A 21,751-nucleotide genomic window follows, 5' to 3' on the forward strand; every position below is an offset into this window, starting at 1 on the left:
GGGCTGCTGGGCAGTGGCAGCATCCAGGGGAGGTGACTGAGGGGTGGATCAGCCCTGGGATGGGCTCAGACTTCCAGATTTATGGTGCTGTCCTTGACTCAGGATGCAGTTCCTGATTCGTGATCCAGTCCCTGATTGGTGATCCTGTCCCTGACTCAGGATCCTGTCCCTGACTCATGATCCAGTCCCTGACTGGTGATCCAGTTCCTGATTCGTGATCCAGTCCCTGATTGGTGATCCAGTCCCTGACTGGTGATCCAGTTCCTGATTCGTGATCCAGTCCCTGATTGGTGATCCAGTCCCTGACTGGTGATCCAGTCCCTGACTCAGGATCCAGTCCCTGACTCAGGATCCTGTCCCTGACTCGTAATCCTGTCCCTGACTGGTGATCCAGTCCCTGACCCAAGATCCTGTCCCTGACCCAAGATCCAGTCCCTGACTCAGGATCCAGTCCCTGACTCAGGATCCAGTCCCTGATTGGTGATCCTGTCCCTGACTGGTGATCCAGTCCCTGACTCAGGATCCAGTCCCTGACTCAAGATCCAGTCCCTGACTGGTGATCCAGTTCCTGATTCGTGATCCAGTCCCTGATTGGTGATCCAGTCCCTGACTCAGGATCCTGTCCCTGACTCAAGATCCAGTCCCTGACTCAGGATCCTGTCCCTGACTCGTAATCCAGTCCCTGACTGGTGATCCTGTCCCTGACTCAAGATCCAGTCTCTGATTCGTGATCCAGTCCCTGATTTGTGATCCTGTCTCTGACTCAGGATCCTGTCCCTGACTCAAGAGCCTGTCCCTCATTTGGGATCCTGTCCCTGACTCAGGATCCAGTCCCTGACTCAGGATCCAGTCCCTGACTGGTGATCCTGTCCCTGACTCAGGATCCAGTCCCTGATTCAGGATCCTGTCCCTGATTCGTGATCCAGTCCCTGACTGATGATCCTGTCCCTAACTGGTGATGCAGTCCCTGACTCAGGATCCTGTCCCTGACTCATGATCCAGTCCCTGATTTGTGATCCAGTCCCTGACTCAGGATCCAGTCCCTGACTGGTGATCCTGTCCCTGATTTGTGATCCTGTCCCTGACTGGTGTTCCAGTCCCTGATTCAGGATCCAGTCCCTGACTCGTGATCCAGTCCCTGACTCAGGATCCTGTCCCTGATTTGGGATCCAGTCCCTGACTGGTGATCCTGTCCCTGATTCGGGATCCAGTCCCTGACTCAGGATCCAGTCCCTGACACAAGATCCTGTCCCAAACTCAGGATCCAGTCCCTGACTGATGATCCAGTCCCTGATTCCTCTGGTGGTGGAGAAAATCATGTGAAACCCATCTTATGGCACCAAACCCCACTGGGACAGCTGGAAACCAGCCCTGGAAATGGGAAGCATGGAAATTGCAGGCAGAGAGGGTGGGGAGGGCGATCCCGGGGTGGAAATTCAGTTGTTGTCTGTTTTTAAGAGTGAGAGTGGGAGAGGGTTTGGGGTCTGCTGAGGAGAAAGTTGAAACCTGCCAGGCAGGTTAGAGCAGCGCTGGTAAAGCAGTCCCTGCAAGGGGGGTTATATGGAATTAATAGGATTTTGATGATGTTTGCAAAGTTCGTCAAGGCTTAAACCCAAAACCAGATTGAAAATGAGCAATTCACACCGTGATCTTCGCAAACCTCCAACCAAAATAGATGTTACTGTTCAGACCGACCTTAAATGAGAAATATTGTCTTGCTCAGCAGACAGGAGGCAGATTTGGGGCTGTGAAGGGCTTTTTAGGATGTTTCCAGCTGCTCTGGGCTTTCCTCAAACTCAGTGTATTCGTAATTCCCAAGTGGCCAAGGTGCCTTTTGGATACAAACCCCAGCAATACAAGAGCATTTGAGCTCTCGGAGACTCAACATAAAATTTCTAGGCTGAAGATTGAAATTTTTCATCCTGATCCTTGGAAAACTGTCCTTGGAAACAGCAGACTGCCAAACCCCACAGCGAGAGTGGCACACAATGGTAAAGGCACTGCAGTTAGACAAGTTGCAGGGTACAAAATGTCTTCAGACTTTATTCCTTCTGGGTTGGCTGGTGTCACTGGCAGTTGTGTGCCAATAAAAGAGGGATGTTGCACGTTCTTCCTGAGCCTGAGCAGCTGAAGCTGAGCTGGGCTCTCACATCTGGGTGTTTTCTTGGCCAGGGCTGCCCTGGGCTTTAAAAATCAATCCCCTCATTTTCCCGCTGGGATAAATTTAGAAAACGGAATTTGTGTTGACTTCCAGCTTTGTTTGCTGTGCACTAAGCCCCACAGGCTGCTCGTTTTAGGGGAGATTCTGCTGAGGGAACCCTGCAGGTCAGAGGGGAGGGATCCAAGCAGGGAGAGCTCCAAAGGGAGAGGTTCCCAAAGGGAGAGGTCTCAGGAGACATCCCAAACCCTTCCCAGAGTGAATCCCAAAGCCATTTCCAGAGTGGTTAAGCAGTACTGGTTCCTACCTCCTGCTGTCTCCTGGCACTGCTGGGTTTAACTTCACTTATTTCACCAGAGGCCTCGTTTTTCCTTGCCCCAAAGCAGGAGGAAAGTTTGATCTTTCCCCTTCAGGCAGCAGGAAAAGTTTTGGGGTTGCTCATATGCACCCACAGAAAAGAAAATCTTGTGCAATAAATGATTGCCCTCTAAATAACCAAGCAGCACCGTGGAGATAAGGGCCAGGACAAAATTTTCATCAAAATAATTTTCTTTTCAGGAAAAAAATGACCATTTTTAACATGGGGAGATGGTGCTTTGAGTGTATGTGTCCCCTTCTGTTTTTCTTTAATCCAGGAGCAGTCCCAGGAATGCACAGTGAATTTTCCTGGATTTTTAGTGAGGAAATGGGCAGCAAAATCTGCACCACTCCGTGATTTTTTTCCCCCACCCCTTAACAGATTGTAATGTATATAAAATGAATTTATTTCTCTGTTTAGAAGGTTAATTGAGACATTTCATTCACTGCTTTTCAAATATGAAGCCAATTTTCACATGTAGAATAAGATTAGCCACTTTTCTTTATATTTATTCGTGCTGGAGAGGTATTTGGAAAGAAGATCCTTGATTGTTAGAGATAATTGTGATTCTGAAGGAGGACTGGAAAAAAATGTGGATAAATGATATCTTTTACTAAAAGGGAAATGGTTTCTTTTTTCCTGTTGCTACTCCTGCCTTAAAAAGGAAAATACTTGAGGATTTCAGGAGTCTGAAATACTAAACAGAATCTATGTAATAACATATTTATAATATATAATAATTACATTAATGGCCATGAGCAATTCTATTAATGGCCATTAATATAATTATTATGTATTAATAATAATTAGGGTGACAGCTGCTGCTTTTAGTTGGGGCGCAGGTGTTGGGTGGGGGGAAAAAAAGGAGTAACAGGAGATAGAAAAAAGCAGGTCTCTGCTTAATCAGCCAGTGTGAGGTGTGTGTGCAATGCAGAATTTTTGGGTGTATTTTACACAGCTTCGGTAACTGCAGTCAGGATTCACACAGAGCCTTAAAAAGAGGAAATCAGAAGCAATGTGACCGAGTGGAAACAAAGGGGAGGCAATTCCAAAGGAGGAAAACATGGGAACAAAAGCAAAACGTGCAGCCCTGTCCTGGCTGGACATTCCCCAGGCTGAACTTTTCCATGTCCAGAGCTGGACACACGGACAGCTCTGAGGGAGCAGGAGGGACAAATCCTCACTGGGCTGCCCCTGGAGTGAATTATTGGTGAGATAAGGACACAGAGAACCTTTTTTCAGGCTGGTTTTGGGTTTTTGAGCTCGTCTGCTGCAGCTGATGTGTTTGAGGGTGGGTTTTTGATCTTTAGGTAAACGCAGCAGCTGCTCTCTCCCCTTTTAATGCTCTTTTCCCCCTGAAGTACAAACGTGTGGGAGCTCAGATAAATCCCTGGAGCAGGGAAATAGGGCTGGTTCTTAGGAAGGGCCCTAATTAATGAGGTAATTCTGGGGTGGACTTTTCCCACTCACTGTGTTCCATCTCCATCCCTGGCCGTGACTCTGGGAATGGTTAAACCTCATCCCCAGGCTCTGTCTGCTCCAGAACTCTTTTCCTCAGTGGAAAGAGGAGGTGGTTCTGGGCTCTGAGTGAGAGCAGCCCCAGAGCGTGGTTGCTGTGGTTCTGCAGGGCCGATATTTGGGTGATTGCACCAAATTGTTCTGTTTTAGCAGCAAACGGAGACAGCCAGAGGCAGATTTCTGCTGCCACAAGTTCACATCAACAGTAGCTCCCTGCATCAACCCAGGCTGGAAAAGGATTCCTCTGGGTGATTTCTACTTTCCTTTGTTTGTTTGTTTGTTTGTTTCTGTTGTTGGTTTGGGGTTTTTGTTTGTTTTTTGGGGTTTTTTTTAACTTTCCTTTAATTTTTTCTTTCTTCAACACCCCGTGCCCAGAATAATTCTGATAAAAATCAAGACAAGGAGTGTTCTCAGTACTACCAAACCCTACTGTTAACTATTTAGTGGAAAACAAAGCTGGTAATTTGGAGAGCTGCCCATGCTGTGGTGGCAAACACGAACTGTTCAAGTGTGCAACTTCTCTGTAAACAAACAGAATTGATTTGTGAATGTAAATCTTTTGTTGCATTTGTAAATCTGAGCTTTTTCAATGCACGGCAAATAAAAAAAAAAAGGCTTTGATGAGCCCAGACCATCAGTAGCACGGCTGAGAGGTGAAGTTAATTATTATAATGAAATGTTTGATGAAACTAATGTGACTCCAGCAGAATCCAATTTTTCCCTGATCATTAAAGGAGCCTGTCCTATATTTCTGGAGGGATGTTTTTAAATACAAGGAGCTGCTTTGTTCTGAGAACTACCAGGAGAGGAAAAGGAGTTAAAGGGTGAGACTGGGGCAGTGTCAGCCCTTGGCAGGGGAATTCTGAGGGATTTTTCTCCTGTAAAATTTGTGACTCTGAACTTGATGGACCTTTTAGACCATGGCTGATGTTTTAGACAGGTTTGGGTTGCCAGCTGCAAGAGAAATGTCTGTTAATAGCAATTCTATTTATTTTATTTTATTTTATCTTCGCTTGGCCCATCCCGAGCTCTGTTTTTCCAAGTCAGCCCCGAGCTCTGGGCTCACTCCTGGGCTTCCTTTTGGGGTTTTTTTCAGGCACTTTTCCCATTAACTTCAGTGCGGTTTGGTCCTGGGAAAAGCTTTTTTTGTAGAACAAGCAGGGAGGAGCACTGAAGTGCAAATGAAAAAGATAACGAGAGAAAGGAGCATTTTAGACGGCTTTTTATTTTGCAGTGGAACCCCAGGAATGACCTCCCCAGGCTGGGTGGAGCAGGGGTCTCTCAGAACTGTTCTCACCTGTGCACGGGTGTCCCGTGTCAGCCTCGTGCTGCTCAGGGCTTCCAGCTGAGGGGTTTGGAGCTGTGCAGGTCCAGGGAGATGCCCAGATCCTGCCCACGGCACCAGGTCCCTTTTGTGGACTCTCAGCTGGGTGCAGGATGAGGACAGATGTGTCTGCACTGGGAGAACCGTTTGCAGTGGAAAACGGGGGTGGAATCACACCAAGGATTCCGGCAGGAGCGGGGACGGGTTTCTGGGCAGTTTGGGGTATTTTGCCAATGGCCAGCAATCGGATTTCATTTCCCATCCCAAGCTTTTGTGTTTGCGACCGTCCCTGCTTTGAAACTCTCAGTGAGAGATGCCCGGGCAGTGCCGGGTGCCGGTGCTCAGGCACCGACTTTTGGGTGAGTTCTCAGGGAGGCTGTGGGGAGGTGGCGGCTGTGCTGGGGCGAGGAGGGAGGGAGGGAGGGAGGCAGCCGGGGACAGCAAACAGCCCGTGAGGACCGGGACGCACCGGAGCTCCCGAAAAGGGCTGAGCCGGGTGCTGAGGAAGGGATGTACCGGAGCTCCCGGTAAGGGCTGTACCGGCTGCTCCGTGAGGGCTGTACCCTGGTGAGGGCTGTGTGTCACAGCACTCGGTTAGGGCTGTACCGGAGCTCCCGGTAAGGGCTGTACCCCCGTACGGGCCGTGTCACAGCACTCGGTGCCGGAGCTCCCGGTACGGGCCGTGTCACAGCACACCCCGTTCATGGGGGCGGCTGTGACTCCGTCTGCCCCGGCCTTGGAGCTGCTGCAGAGACACGGCCCGGCTGCCCTCCTTCCCTTCCCTCCCCTCCCGTTCCCTCCTCTTCCCTTCCCTGCCCTCCCCGCCACCGGCCGGGCCGCCGGCACCGGAGGAGCGCAGCGGCCGCGGGACAGGAGCGAGCAGGTCAGGGGAACCCAGCCCGGCCCGGTTCGTCCCGACGGGCCCGTCCCGTCCCGTTCGCATCGCCCGGGACCGGCACCGAGGGACCGGCGGGGTCCCTGCGGCCGTGGCGGGGCCGGTGGCGGGCGGCGTCTGCCACCTGCTGGGGCGGGCGGGGGCCGCGCTCCCGGCCCCGATCCCCGTCCCGATCCCCATCCCGGTCCCCATCCCGGTCCCCATCCCAGTCCCGGCAGCTGCGGGAGGGACAACTTCTGCTCGGTGTGTCCCGGGGAGAGGTGGGAGCCCCGGTACGGCTGCGGGAGAGCCCTCGCACGTCCCCGCCGGAGCGGGATCGGGAGGCGCCGGGCAGCGGCAGGGGCGGCGGAGCGCGTTAATTATCCCGCGGGATGGGGAACGGCTCCGCTCGTGGACCTGCGGGTGCTCCTGCCTGACCAGTGCGGTGACCGGGGCGGATCTCGGCCCGTCTTGGTGCTCGGTGTAACGCGGAGTGTTTCGTCGGGATCTTCCCGAGCTCGGTGTGGAGGGAAGGTTCTGAGCGGTAACCGCGCTCCACGGTCCCCGCCGCACCGCGTGGTGGCTCTGGGAGCGATGTCCCGTGTCCCTGCAGCTCTGGGGGCGATTTCCCGTGTCCCTGCAGCTCTGGGGGAGATTTCCTGTGTCCCTAAACTCTGCGAGGGATGTCCGCTGTCCCTGCAGCTGGGATGTCCGCTGTCCCTGCAGCTCTGGGAGAGATGTCCCGTGTCCCTACACTCTGCGAGGGATGTCCCCTGTCCCTGCAGCTCTGGGAGGATGTCCCCTGTCCCTGCAGCCGCCTGTCCCTGGAATCTCATCCCTCTCCCTGTGATCACATCTCCCCGCAGCTGCAGCTCCGAGCGGACTTCGGAGCGGCAACTCCGGGACAGGGAGGACAAATTTGGGAGCATCCCAGGCAGCTGCTGCTCCCTCCGGGCCTGGGGCACGCATCTGCCAAGGCCTCGTGCTCCGTGCCAGGGAGGGAGGAAAAAATGCATCGTGGTGACACAAATGCAAGCCAGGCAGGAATTTAGGAGCTGCGTGTCTTTCTGCCCCATAAACACAGGCTGGCAGAGATGGAGTGGCAGCGAATTTCAGGGATTGTTCCGGGTGAAATATGGTTTTTACCCGAAAAAGAATTTTTTGGATTGCTGTTAAATGCAGTGCTAAAACCTGGAAGTTAATAACTGTAATAACTGTTATCAGGTGGATTCTCAGGGTGTTGTGTTAGGACAGGGTCCAGAGTACTCCAAAAAGCAGGAAAACATATGGAAGGCACTGAATCTCCTCAGCACAAGAGACACGGAGCCCTGGAGCAGGTCCAGGGGAGGGAATGAGGCCATTGGGGCCCACTCGGGTGTGACCCTGGTGTCACTGGCCCTGCTGCCCTGGTTTCTGTGAGGTTGGGGGGTAGAACAGTGATGATGAGGTGCGTGGGCTCTCCTTGTCTGAATCCTGTTTCTGTTTTGGGGCTTTCTCCTGGTGCAATGACAAAGGTCCAGGAGGTGAACAGAGCTGTGCTGGGGACATTTTGGATGGTCCAGGGTCTGTGCTCAGACAGGAGCTCAGAATGTGGATAAACTGCTCACCTGGAGAGGTTCAGGTCTGTGGTTAGGGGTCAGGTCAAGGCTGATGGGGAGAATAATCAACAAAATAACTCCGTGGAGATGTGATAATTCGGCTCTAATCATGAGGCCAATTTTGGCTCCAAGAGCAGAGCCTTAAACATGGCAATTCCATCAGTTTAATCCTCCCTTCCCTGTGACAAACACCCTGAGCTTTTAGGAGGAAGGGCAAACAGTGAGGAGGTTTTGTGTAATTTTAGGGAGAGAGGCTGTTGCCCAAAATAATTTTTTTTATTGTCCAAGCCCTGTGAAACTCTGACTCCCAAAGAGTCAAATAAAAGCAGGAGAACGAGCTCCGAGCAGCAATTATCCCAAATCAAGGGACAGCCTCCCCTATTAGCCAGGAGAAATCTGAGTTATTGGTTACAATACAGAACTCAAGCCTCTGCATATTTAACGTGCCTCTCCATTTCTGTTCCTCATTCCCAGGTCTATTATAAAGTTATTAAAGAGATCGAGCCGGGAGAAGAGCTCCTGGTGTGCCTGAAGGAAGGAGGTTATTCCCTCGGGAACATGGCACCCAGCATGGAAGGTAAGGCCTCCACAGGAGCTTCTGCTCCTCTCTGCAGTGGCCCTGACAGTGCTGAGCCCCTCAGGCAGGGCAGAACTGGGACAAAACTTGGGCCAGGACCTCCCCTTCTGTCGCTGTCTGGATTTTGTGCTCATTTCCACTCTTCCCCTCGTGGCAGCGGCTGTCTCAGTCTGTTATAGTGAGTTTTGATCAGCCTCAAGCAGATTCATTTCCTTCTCTTTGTGGGTTTGGATATGATCAGAGGAGCCTTTTCCACCCCCAGGATTGCCAGGTGCCTTTGGGTGTAATAAAAATGGCCAAAGCATCCCAAGGCTGGGAAAACACGGCTCTGCAGAGATTTAGGGAATCTGGAAAAGGGGGATGCAGGCAGGGAGTAGAAGAGTCCTCACTATAATTATTATTGCTGGAATAAAGACATCCTCATCCCTGCCACAGCTGTGAGCAGGTAGCAGGACACACACACGGGGTGTTCTGGAAATCTGAGAGTGCTCCCAGCACTGATTTTCCTCCTTTAGGATGCTTTTTCCCATATTCATCCTATTCTCTGACACTACAGACACTGAGCAGGAAACTGATCTCTGAGGAAAACAAGGAAGGATGTGCCCAACATCATTATTCAGTGATTTATTTCTACAAATACATCCTCGTTTACCAGGTGTTTTTAAACTATGAGTTGGAAATAACACTCCACAAAATTAATTTATGAATTTGGAGTTCTCTCTGGGCATCCCACAATACATTTCTTTTCTTTTACCTGTACATGAATATAATTTCTGATTCGAATTTGCAGTGAAATCCTTTAAAAGGATATGAACAATTAGTTTCAAATATTTCTAGAAATAGTTGAGGATTTTTGCTGCTGGAATCTCATTTGCTGACGAGCTGGGGGTGCAGTGTGGTATTTACTCCCTCACTCATATCAAGTTTGGGATTATTTTTTCAGTGCTCTCCCTCCCCAAAAAAAGTTAATTATTTCCTCAAGACCAACACTCAGAGATGAATAATTTCTGTACCCTTTTTTTTTTGATGTCAAGGAGAAATCTGAATGAAAACTCACCGCTGTTCTGCGTTTCAGTTTCTAACAGGCTTTTATGTGAACAAGCAAAAAGTGCTCCTTGTTTTCCATCTCTGTCATTATGGAACATTTATCTGGATCTTCCTGGTAACGTCTAGTGCTTTTGCTGCATAATTGCTGTCAAATTATGCCAGGCCAACATTAAATATTTGACTCCTTAATACTTTTTACTTTCAGCGGGGCTATCTCCCTGCTGCCTCGCACCCCCAGCTCACTTCGGAATTAACGGGAGAGAAAATGCAAAATTGTTCCACACAAAGATAATTATCATAAAAATCTTTCCTCCCAACCCCAGCCAAACACAGCAGACCCCTTATCACTGCAGGAATTTTGAGTAGGGCACTTGAACTCCTTTGAGATTCGAGTCTGGTAGATTAGCATGTAGATGCCACATAATTGCGTTCCCCTTGGTTTCTCTGAAAGCTATTAGGCACTGATTTATTTTTCTGTTACATTCCTGCTTTGTCCTGAGTGTTGCTGATGGAACTTCAGATAGGCACATTTAACCACAGATCTGACAAACAGACACAGAGAACAGGCAGCAATTTCGGTGTAACTGGGGCTGTTCTTTTCTTTGCAGCCCCTTCTCCCTGTCACACTCCGCGGCAGTTACCTTGGTGAAGGGCAGTGTTTGCGTTCGTGGTGCTTAAAGAGAGGAGAAAACTTCAACGAGAACTTGTTTTGAAGGGCGACCTTTTTAATTTTGGTACTTACAGGGGGGAAAAAAAGGAACACTTGAACGAACCTGGAGTCTGCAGCGTGGGTGTCTGATTTAGGCACAAAATCGATGCCGGGTCTCAGTTCAGCCCTGAGCCTCCGTGGTGGTTGAGGTTTCGGTTTTACAGGGGGCTGGGCTGGCCCTAAGCCTGCGGGTCGGGTCCTTCCCTGCAGGGTATTTATGGAGGAGTCTGGTCTGGGATCTGCTGGAGCTCAGAACTGGGAATGCCGGAAGGACGGGGGTTGGATATGGATTTGTTATCCTGGAATGGTTTGGGCTGGAAGGGAAGGATCGTCTCATTCCACCCCCTGCCATGGGCAGGGACACCTCCTACCATCCCAGGCTGCTCCAAGCCCCATCCAGCCTGGCCTTGGACACTGTCAGGGATGGGGCAGCCACACCTGCTCTCCACCTGAACAGTTTTTCCTCTCTTTAGCCTGCCTGAGCATCAAAACAGGATTTACAGCCAGGGGCAACATGAATACCACATGGCTACAAGGCTTTTAATCACATTTTTGTCAGCTCTCTAAGTCTCCATTCAATACAAATTTCTTTTTCCTAACTCAGATACTCTCAAGCACAGGAATTGCTTTTCCTATCCTCCATCTCTTCCACCTGTGGAAAAGCTGCTGTGTTTGATGTCCTCTTGTATCGTGCGTGATTTGGGTGAGGCCTGGCAAAGGACAAGGAGAACGAGAAGCAAAATGTCTTCTCCAAAATATTCTTGAGGCTATTAACATATTTCACCTCTTTCCCTGCTCTGTAAGATCACAGCAAGGACAGAAACGTCTCGTTGTCATTGGTAAGAGCAGGCAGGGCTGTGCTGTGGGAGGGGAGGAAGATACCCAGCTTTAGTATGGAGGAAATTATTCTCCACAGCTGCTTTTCCAAACCCAGAGAGGATTTCTGCTTCCTAGAGGAGAGTTTGGGTGAAATAAGCTGCAATTAATCATGTAAATCTCAAACTGGAGCAGGAAGAATTCCACCTGGCGTTGTGGAAGGAATTTTGTTGAGTTTTCTCTGAAGTCAAAAGAAAGGGGAAAAAAAACCCTGTTTCCTTCATTCCAAGTGTTTCCACGGCTGGGGATTTGCCAGGTGGAGCTTGAGGGATGCTGGGAGTTTGGTAGGAGCTTGTTAAGAGGTGAAGGGACCTGGGGCTTCCCAGACTGGAGGATTTCTGATGCTCCTCCAAAAATTCCTTCCCAGTTAAGCCACTGCTGCATTGACAGGAGAGCAAAGAGGGGAAACATTGGCTCTGAGGTAGAGGAACACCTCACCAGAGCAGTTCCACATCTCCAGAGTTTGATGCTACCTTCTCCTTCTCCTTCTCCTTCTCCTTCTCCTTCTCCTTCTCCTTCTCCTTCTCCTTCTCCTTCTCCTTCTCCTTCTCCTTCTCCTTCTCCTTCTCCTTCTCCTTCTCCTTCTCCTTCTCCTTCTCCTTCTCCTTCTCCTTCTCCTTCTCCTTCTCCTTCTCCTCCTCCTCCTCCTCCTCCTCCTCCTCCTCCTCCTCCTCCTCCTTCTCCTTCTCCTTCTCCCTCTCCCTCTCCCTCTCCCTCTCCCTCTCCCTCTCCCTCTCCCTCTCCCTCTCCCTCTCCCTCTCCCTCTCCCTCTCCCTCTCCCTCTCCCTCTCCCTCTCCCTCTCCCCAAAAGTAGTTTGGGTTATTTTAATGGTAGGTGATGCACAGTCTCTCCATTCTGCTCTTATTGGTGTCCTGATTTCCAGGTTTCCCTCCCCAGGGACATAAAACAAATGAGATACACACTGGTCCTGGTCTACAAAATGCCAATAAAGAGAATTTCTGTGAGGAGCAGAGCAGGGCCTGACCCCCTCATGCTGAGGCTGCTGGCAGCAATTTCAGAATGCATAAACTCCCAAAACGAGCTGAAATGAGAACACTTGGGTATTTTCTTCCCTTGGCTCTCCTTTTTTAATCAAAATCCCTTTGCTGACCTGCTGGATTTTATTTCTTTTTGCAGCCCTCTCTTGTGCAGCTCAGGAGATGCTCCTGCAGCCCTGTGGGTGCTGTGGGATTATCTGTGCCCAGTGTGGGTGGCTCTGGGAGCCCTGGGCAGGCTGCTGGGATGCCCAGCAAGGCTGTGCTGGCTGAGCTTTGGTGATACTTTCTTTTTCAGCTGGGTCTGACTTTTCCCATGTCAATACTTTCTGTGTAGGTGTGCAGAGCGTGCAGAGGGTTTCCTCTGCCCACATCGCTGCTGCTGCAGCCTCTGGGACCTTGCCTTGCTCAGTTTTAACCTCAGGTTTAAGCAGAGGAAGGGAGATAGGAGGTGAGTGCCCAGGTGGGAGCACGGTGGCATCTGGGTGTGACACCGCCTGTGCTTCCACTCCTGCCACATTCGGAACAAAATTAACCCTGATTTATATAAAACACCGTTCCAGGCCTTAAAGCTCAGCTTAAGTGGTTGCAAAATTTGGCGTAAACAAGTGCAGGGGGGGACTTCAAAGCAAAGGTTTGCTCAGGGGTTGCAGATTTTGCCTGGAGAAGATGAGCATGGCCACATCCCACCCCAACATCTCCTCTCCCCAGAGCGGGGATGGATCAGCTCCGTCACAGCACCGCCTTTGGGTGCAGCTCTCAGAATATTCCCACTCCCCCTTCGGAGCTGAGGCACTCACCACAGGCTGTTCCTTCTGGGAGTAAAGTCATCAGAAAAAGAGAAGCACACTGAACACGAAGCAGAGCGTGGAGGAAGAGGGTAGGGGAGGACAGGGAAACGCGGCTCCGGTGACTCAGTGGGGGCTGGAAAGCTTCTGTTGCAGGGTGGAGAAACCCAGAGCTATCCCGACTCCCTCGCAGAGCTTGTTCTCCTGGAAAATTTACAGCTTGGAGCTGATTGTTTGGCTTGGCACCATGGTCAGGATGCTGCCTTGTAAACTTAATAATAGCTGCCCTCTTTTTAATTTGTTTGACCTTGACTGCAGTAATTTATTATGTGCATTAGAACTTTTTTTTTTTAAAAAAAAAAAGCAAAAAAAAGCAAAGAGCACAGCAACAAAGCCTTTGGCTCGCTGCTCTTCCCTCCATGGTGCTCTGGGCTGGGACTCCTTGGGCTGATGGAGCCCTGAGCTCCTGCAGTGGAAACTTAAGAGGCGAACATTAGACAGCAATTTCTTGGAAAGAGGCTTCTCCAGGTTTGTGCTAGGGCAGTTTGCTTTTCCCACTATCTGTGTTTATTCGAGTCTGGCTTGTTCCTTTTTCCCTGGCAGCCCCTTTTGAGGAAACACTCGTTCATAATTTCAAAACCCCTCCTTGCAGACGAGCGCAGCACTCGGAATGAGCCCAGAATTTTGTGCATCTCCCACTCCCTGTGGGTCTCTCCATCCCAGCAGAGGCCAAGACACAAAGCAAACAAGATCTCCTCTGGTTGTGTGATCTATTTTTTTTTTTCTCTTAATGCTCAAAGTGAAAGCAGCTGCTGGCACAGCCTCCCTTGGGTTCTCTCCCCTCTCACTTGCAAATTCACTCTCTGTTTGTTTGCTGGACTCGGGGAGCTTTGCCTCCTCTCTGGGTACAACAACCCAGGCTGGTTGGGTTTCCCGGGGCAGGGCTGACCATGGGCTGCTGTGTGTGTTGCAGAGGAGCCCTCGTTCCGCTGCGAGGACTGCGATGAGCTGTTCCAGTCCAAGCTGGACCTGCGGCGCCACAAGAAGTACGGCTGCAGTGCCGTGGGGGCCCTGTACGAGAGCCTCAGTGACGAGATCAAGCAGGAAGGCCTCGGAGATGGACAGGTCCACGAGTGCAAGGACTGCGAGAGGATGTTCCCCAATAAATACAGGTACAGACAGCCAGAGCCTCCTCTGGCCTCCCCTCTCTGTCCCAGCCAAAGGGGGATGATGGGCGGCTGGGGAAGACTGTAGGGATCAACCTTTCCTTCCTCCATAGAAACCTCTCCTTCCTCCACAGGCTTTGGGAATGTTCCTTTCAGGATCAACCTTTCCTTTCTCCATAGAAACCTCTCCTTCCTCCATAGGGTTTAGGGATGTTCCTTTTGGGATCAACCTTTCCTTCCTCCATAGGCTTTGAGAATGTTTCTTTTGGGATCAATCTTTCCTTCCTCCATAGGCTTTGAGAATGTTTCTTTTGGGATCAACCTTTCCTTTCTCCATAGAAACCTCTCCTTCCTCCAAAGGCTTTGGGAATGTTCCTTTTGGGATCAACCTTTCCTTCCTCCATAGAAACCTCTCCTTCCTCCATAGGGTTTAGGGATGTTCCTTTTGGGATCAACCTTTCCTTTCTCCAAAGAAACCTTTCCTTCCTCCATTGACACCTTTCCTCCCTCCACAGGCTTTGGGAATGTTCCTTTGGGGATCAACCTTTCCTTTCTCCATAGAAACCTCTCCTTTCCTTACAAGGTTTAGGAATGCTCCCTTTGGGACCCTTTGTAGCTGTTGGGCAGTGTTTTATTTCACCTCGTGCTTTTCATTGCTCGTTGGTAGAAGCACCCAAGGGTTGTTGGTGGGAAGTTTAAGGGTCGTTTTCTGAGAGAGCTGGGTGGGACCTTTCCACCATCTACTCTCCTGTGCTCTGCTTCTGAGGAAAAAAACACCAACATGAGTTCAGTAAAAATGTGCATGAAGTGTTCTTTTAAATTTAATTCTTGGATGTTTGAGATCAGTGGGTTTAAAGAGCTGTTGATGCCCTAGGAACTCTTAATGTGGTCACCAGCTCCTATTTGATCTGGCAGGAACAATTAAAAAATCCTATTCCAATCAAATTTTTAATTTTGTGTCCACCAAATGTCCTTGTGACAGCCATGTGAAAAGGGAAAAAAAAAGATCGGATATTCTCCAGCTCATTTTTTTTTCCACAATTATTCAGTTATTATTATGATTATATGGTTACTCTAAAGAAAAATTAAACTTCTCTTTAAATGGGAAAATATTTTAACTCAGGTTTTAGCTGAAAATCTGCATTTTTTAAGCAGAATGTGGTAGTAATGAAATGCAGCTTTAACACAGCCATCTTTGAGTCTCTAATTCATTGGCAAAGCGAGACTCAAACAGTTAAATATTAGGAGCCAGCTTTAAAAGTTGAGGGGTTGTTTTAATCACTCTAAGATTGTGTTTATTTGCATCCTAAGCCTTGATAAAAGCCTTTATAAAATTCTATAAAAGCAGAGTTTTCTGTGTTTACCGGAGGCTGAAGTTCTCACTTACTCATTTCTTTTGCCTTCTTGGGTGAACAAACCCCGTGCACCACAAGATTTGTTATAAAACTGTGAGAATGGGCAATCCCCTGTCAGGCTCTGCCTGAGCAGAGCAAAAACCTCGAGGTTAAAGCCCGTGTCAAGCCTGCTTCAGTTCAGTTTAGCATTTAAAAACCTGCATTTGTCACTTTGAACTTCATTACAGTGATACTTTCAGCTCTTTGAAAGTATTGATGATATTTTGATCTGGGTGAGGAAGTCAGGAAAAAAAAAATCGATTTAAAAAAATGTAGAGGAAGGTGAAGCCTAAAGAGCATTCCCTGTATCTGCATGGAAAAGAGCCTGGGAGCTGTGGAAGCTGGGATGGATCCTGTGTGGGATCCTCTTAGCCCAAAGGGGCATCTTTCCCCCTCACCTTGTGTCTCTGCATTGGCTGCTCTCCATCAGAAATAAGAGCCTCCAATTTTCTTCCTTTTTTTACCTGACAAGACAAGGAGAACTTCCTTCAAATGTTTTCAGTGGTTTGGATTTTAGTAAAAATTCCAGTTCTTTTATCTGCTGGTGTCAGGAACTCTCTCCTCTTTAGCTTCCAGCGCTCTCTAATTTTCATGTTAATTAGGAATTAACCTTTTAAAATGTGTGTGTTGTATCCTATCTGTACCCTCTGTGTAGTCCTGGCTCCCTGGGGGTCTTGACTGGCAATGTGGCCTTGGGTTTTTTGCCTTTTAGACCCAATATTTTAGGATAAGTAATATAAAGCTGATTTTTTTTGACAAGGGAAAAGAGAGTCAGCAGCATCCCCGTTCAGCCTTTGACACGCTGGTGGATTGGTGGGGTGGGAAGGAAATGTCCACTTCTGTCTCTTTCCCATTAATCTGCCAAGTTTAAAGTCACTAAAACACAAAATAAACCTGCTCAGAGTGCCTGGATGGTCTTAGAATTTTTCAAAGTTAATACAGATGAAATCAAGGATGCCACTGGGGACCTGAAATTGAGAATTTAGCAGCTGACTAAATAAATAAATGTTTTGCTAATCCCAGTAGGTACTTGCCTCTAAACAGCACATTAGTTTGTCCATATTTGCTCCAAAATAAACTCATAAATCACAGTTAACAGGAGAGTATTTTTGGATGTGCATCTGAAAGGTTTGTGATACTTTGTGTGTGTAAAAAAATCTGGTCTTTTTGAGAGCACCATTTCTTGAGCAAAATGAATATTGCCGCTTTAAAATGAGAGGGTTGGCAGTTTATGAGGGGCATGCCATGAATATGAATTATCTGGCTGGGAGCAGGGCTGGTGCTGAGGAGTTTTGGTGTTGAGTGGCCAAGGCTGAGCAATTCCTGGGATCCTGAACCCCTCAGGCTCTCTGGAAACACCCAGGGAGTATCTTCCCTGTGGCATTTAATGAAGACTGGCAGGATTCACTGCCAGTTCAGCTTTAATGTTTCTGTAAAAATACAGCCATGCTTTAAAGTTCTGTGGGAATGGTTTGATAACCACGTGTAGGGGTGTCAGGCAGGAGCAGATTCCATGCAAGCTGGTCTTTGTTGGAATTCACAGAGGAGTGTTTGTAACTCCTGTTCACTTATCCCAAAGGAAGCAAAGGATGCAGATTTCCTTCCCTTGTTTCTCAGGGCTGGCATGAGGTGTGCAGGATTTCTGGCTGAGAGGTGTGGGATTGCTGGCCTGAGATGTGCAGGATTCCTGGCCATAGAGGAGCAGGATTCCCAGCCTGAGATGTGCAGGATTCCTGGCCTGAGATGTGCAGGATTCCTGGCCTGAGATGTGCAGGATTCCTGGCCACAGAGGAGCAGGATTCCCAGCCTGAGATGTGCAGGATTCCTGGCCTGAGATGTGCAGGATTCCTGGCCTGAGATGTTCAGGATTCCTGGCCTGAGATGTGCAGGATTCCTGGCCTGAGATGTGCAGGATTCCTGGCCTGAGATGTTCAGGATTCCTGGCCACAGAGGAGCAGGATTCCCGGCCTGGGATGTGCAGGATTCCCGGCCTGGGATGTGCAGGATTCCCGGCCTGGGATGTGCAGGATTTCTGGCTGAGAGATGCAAGACTCCCAGCTTCAGAGGGGTGGGATTCCCAGCCTGAGATGTCTGGGATTCCTGGCCTCAGAGATGCAGGATTTAAGGGCTGAGAGGTGCAGAATCCCTGACCAGAGAGATGCAGGATTCCTGGCCTGAAATGTGCAGAATTTCAGGCCTGAGAGGAGCAGGATTTCTGACCTCAGATGTTCAGGATTCCCAGCCTGAGATGTTCAGGATTCCCAGCCTGAGATGCAGGATTCCTGGCTGGAGAGATGACGGATTTCTGGCTAAGAGGAGCAGGATTCCTGGCATCAGATATGCAGGATATGAGCTGAGAGGAGCAGGATTTCTGCCTGAGAGGTGCTGGATTCCCAGCCTCAGAGAAACTGGATTCCTGGCCCAAGATAAGCAGGATTCCTGGCCTGAGAGGAGCCAGATTTCTGGTCTGAAAGGTGCAAGATTCCTGGCCTGAGAGAAACGAGATTCCTGGCCTGAGATGTGCAGGATTCCCAGCATGAGAGATGCAGGATTTCTGTCTGACAGGTGCAGGATTCCCAGCCTGAAAGGAAGTGGATTCCTGACCTGAAAACTGCAGGATTCCTGACCTGAAAGCAACAGGATTTCTGCCTGAGAGGTGCAGGATTTAAGGGCTGAGATGTGGAGTATTTCTGGCCTGAGAGAAACAGGATATCTGGCCTCAGATGTGCAGGATTCCCAGCCTGAGATGCAGGATTCCTGGCTAAGAGGAGCAGGATTCCTGGCATTAGGTATGCAGGATATAAGGGCTGAGATGTACAGATTCCCAGCATGAGAGATGAAGGATTTCTTTCTGACAGGTGCAGGATTCCCAGACTGAAAGGAAGTGGATTCCTGGCCTGAAAACTGCAGGATTCCTGGCCTGGGATGTGCAGGATTCCCGGCATGAGAGGTGCAGGATTCCCAGCATGAGAGACGTAGAAATCCCAGTATGAGAGATGCAGGATTCCTAGCTGGAGAGATGCAGGATTTCTGGCATCAGATAAGCAGGGTTTAAGGGCTGAGATGTGCAGGATTTCTGTCTGAGATGTGCAGGATTCTCAACCTAAGAAGAGCAGGATTCCTGGCTTGAGAGGAGCAGGATTTCTGGCCTGAGAGAAACAGGATTCCTAGCCTGAGATGTGCAGGGTTTAAGGGCTGAGATGTGCAGGGTTTAAGGGCTGAGATGTGCAGGGTTTAAGGCCTGAGATGTGCAGGGTTTAAGGGCTGAGATGTGCAGGATTTAAGGGCTGAGATGTGCAGGATTCCTGGCCTGAGATGTGCAGGATTCCTGGCCTGGGATGTGCAGGGTTTAAGGGCTGAGAGGTGCAGGATTCCTGGCCTGGGATGTGCAGGTTTCCCATGGCACAGGGCACTGGAGCACCATGTGCCACCCCTGCCGTGGCCCTGTGCCAGCAGCCACTCGGGATTGCCATCATCCCCCCGGTCCAGGAGGCGCTGCCAGTTGGCAGAAGGCGAAATTGCTGAGTGAAGTAATCAAAGATGTCTGACATTTAGAAGTGAAACGTGTTTGCACCTTATCATGTTTCTTCCCAATGCTGAGTCCCTGTGTTCTGGGAAGCCGTGGGCCTGGTGCCCGTGAAAATGGACACGTGAGAGTCTCAGCAGCAGCAGCAGTAGCAAATATCTTTTCTTTCCCCAGGCAGATACCACAGAAGTTTTGGTCACAAAGTGTCCATTTTTCCCCTCAGGAACCTGCAGGGTCAGGTCTGGGTAAAATGAACCTTTTCCCCCTGGAGAATGGACTCAGATATTAATAAGAAATAGCGTAAAACACATAGTCGTTTTGAGACAGAACAGGGCATCTTCCACCAGTGAGATAAATATCAAAAACATCAAATGGTTTTTGCGTGTCAGTGCCCTTCTCACAGTCCATGAGCTTCTCCCTTCCTGCTCTGAGGCACCAGGTAACTGGAAACCCCCCAGGCCCCACAGCTGGTTCTCTGTCACCATCTCTGTCACCTCTCTGGGTCTCAGACCTGCCTGGTTTGGGTGGCCCGGAGGTCAGCCTGTCTCTCTTTCCCAGCCTGGAGCAGCACATGGTGATCCACACCGAGGAGAGGGAGTACAAGTGTGACCAGTGTCCCAAGGCTTTCAACTGGAAATCCAACCTGATTCGTCACCAGATGTCTCACGACAGTGGGAAACGGTTTGAATGTGAAAACTGTGTTAAGGTACAGTGAGGACACCTGGGGGGCTTCACCTGGGGGGGTGCTGGGACCTGGGGGTGCAGGACACAGTGCCCATGGGGGGCATTATGTGGGACAGGGCACTGGGAGCTGGGGAAAAGGGTGCAGGTGACAATGTCCATGGGGGCTTCATCTGGGGGACGGCACTGGGACCCAGGGGAAGGCATGCAGGACACAGTGTCCGTGGGGGCTTCACCTAGGAGTGGGTGCTAGGATCTGGGGGTGCAGGAGACCGTGTCCGTGGGGGGCTTCACCTAGGAGTGGGTGCTCGGATCTGGGGAGGGAGCATAGGGCAGTTTCCATGGGGGGATTCACCTGGAAAGGGACACTGGGATCTGGGGAAAGGAGTGGTGGACACAATATCCATGGGGGGCTTCACCTGGAAAGGGACACTGAGACCTGGGGAAGGGCTGCAGGGGATGGGTGGCCCATACTGGCCCAGAGCAGGGTGACAGAGGGAGAGGTGACCCCGCTGTCCCTGTCCCAGGGAGAAGAGGTGTCCTCAGTGTCCTGGGCATCCCACTGGGGGTGTGGATCTCAGCCCTGTCCCGACCCACTCTCCTTTGGCGGTGAGGGCTGTGGGTGAGCAAAGACCTGTTCGACCAAGAGCACCACATGCTCGGGGAGGTGCCACACACCTGCCAAACTGTGAGCACCACACACTCAGGGAGGTGCCACACACCTGCCAAACCATGAGCACCACACACCCAGGGAGGTGCCACACACCTGCCAAACCATGAGCACCACATGCTCAGGGAGGTGCCACACACCTGCCAAACCATGAGCACCACACGCTCAGGGAGGTGCCACACACCTGCCAAACCGTGAGCACCACATGCTCAGGGAGGTGCCACACACCTGCCAAACCATGAGCACCACATGCTCAGGGAGGTGCCACACACCTGCCAAACCATGAGCACCACATGCTCAGGGAGGTGCCACACACCTGCCAAACCATGAGCACCACACACTCAGGGAGGTGCCACACACCTGCCAAACCATGAGCACCACACGCTCAGGGAGGTGCCACACACCTGCCAAACCATGAGCACCACACGCTCAGGGAGGTGCCACACACCTGCCAAACCATGAGCACCACACGCTCAGGGAGGTGCCACACACCTGCCAAACCGTGAGCACCACACACCCAGGGAGGTGCCACAGCCTGGCAGGGCACGAACGGAGCTCTTCCATGACCCGTTCTCACCTGTCCACCCCGCGCTCCTCATGCCACGAGCAGCAGTGACAAAAACCGAACAAAATCAGGTTTTCCCATGTAGGCTCTTCTCCTCCTGCTTTCCCCCACCTCCTGAAGGCGTTTTTCCCCCGCAGGTGTTTACGGACCCCAGCAACCTCCAGCGGCACATCCGCTCGCAGCACGTGGGCGCACGGGCCCACGCCTGCCCCGACTGCGGCAAGACCTTCGCCACCTCCTCGGGCCTCAAGCAGCACAAGCACATCCACAGCACTGTCAAACCTTTCATATGTAAGTTGTCACGGCCATCACCAGCCCGGCGCTGGCTGTAATTGCAGGGATCCTGCAGAGGCCCCCCAGCCCTCCCATCCCTGGCCGCTGTAATTTTATAGCTCAGAGCATAAGATGAATTCTTTTTTCTTCTTTTTCTTTCTTTTTTTTTTTTTTTTTTTTTTTTTGCATGCTCCCTGTTTTTTCAGCAAACATTCGTGGCAGTTTTTGACTTTCTTGACAAGTTAAAAGCTGAGTCTCTCAGCGGTCACAGCGATGCCATTTTCTCATATCTTTTCTTTCTCTCTTCTCTTTTTGCCATAATCGTTTTTGAATGCTCCTGTTGGTGACATAAATAAATAGCTGGCTCAGCCTGATCGAAATGTTTTACAGGGGTGCCTCAAATCCTGGAGCCTTTGTAAAGAACTTGGAATAATCAGACATGAGAAGGTGTTTTTTACAAAGAAGGTTTTTTCTTCTTTATTTTCTGCGTGTTTCATCTCGATAATGCTGGGAGCCAAACAAACAGCAGATGAACTGTGTCCTCAGTGCTCTCCTCGCTGGGATATTTCCAGAAGGGCATTTTCCCTGGAGAGCCACCCATCTCATTCCCTGTCATTCCCAGGGCTGTATATTTTTTTAATTGACACAGCACC

The 21,751-nt window shown here is 50.2% G+C and overlaps 1 protein-coding gene across 2 annotated transcripts in view; it reads left to right on the forward strand.

Moving 5' to 3' along the window:
* Positions 1 to 21,751, forward strand: part of PRDM16 (PR/SET domain 16) — a 287,456-nt gene that overhangs the window by 240,322 nt on the left and 25,383 nt on the right. For both annotated transcript variants that reach the window (XM_082295866.1, XM_082295867.1), the window contains exons 5-8: positions 8,305 to 8,407; positions 13,797 to 13,995; positions 19,468 to 19,615; positions 20,963 to 21,116. In XM_082295866.1, the coding sequence (XP_082151992.1) occupies positions 8,305 to 8,407; positions 13,797 to 13,995; positions 19,468 to 19,615; positions 20,963 to 21,116 (604 nt within the window). The remainder of the gene's footprint in view (positions 1 to 8,304; positions 8,408 to 13,796; positions 13,996 to 19,467; positions 19,616 to 20,962; positions 21,117 to 21,751) is intronic.

The sequence above is a fragment of the Coloeus monedula genome, assembly GCF_965178545.1.
Source record: "Coloeus monedula genome assembly, chromosome: 22".
NCBI classification, from domain to species: Eukaryota; Metazoa; Chordata; class Aves; order Passeriformes; family Corvidae; genus Coloeus; species Coloeus monedula.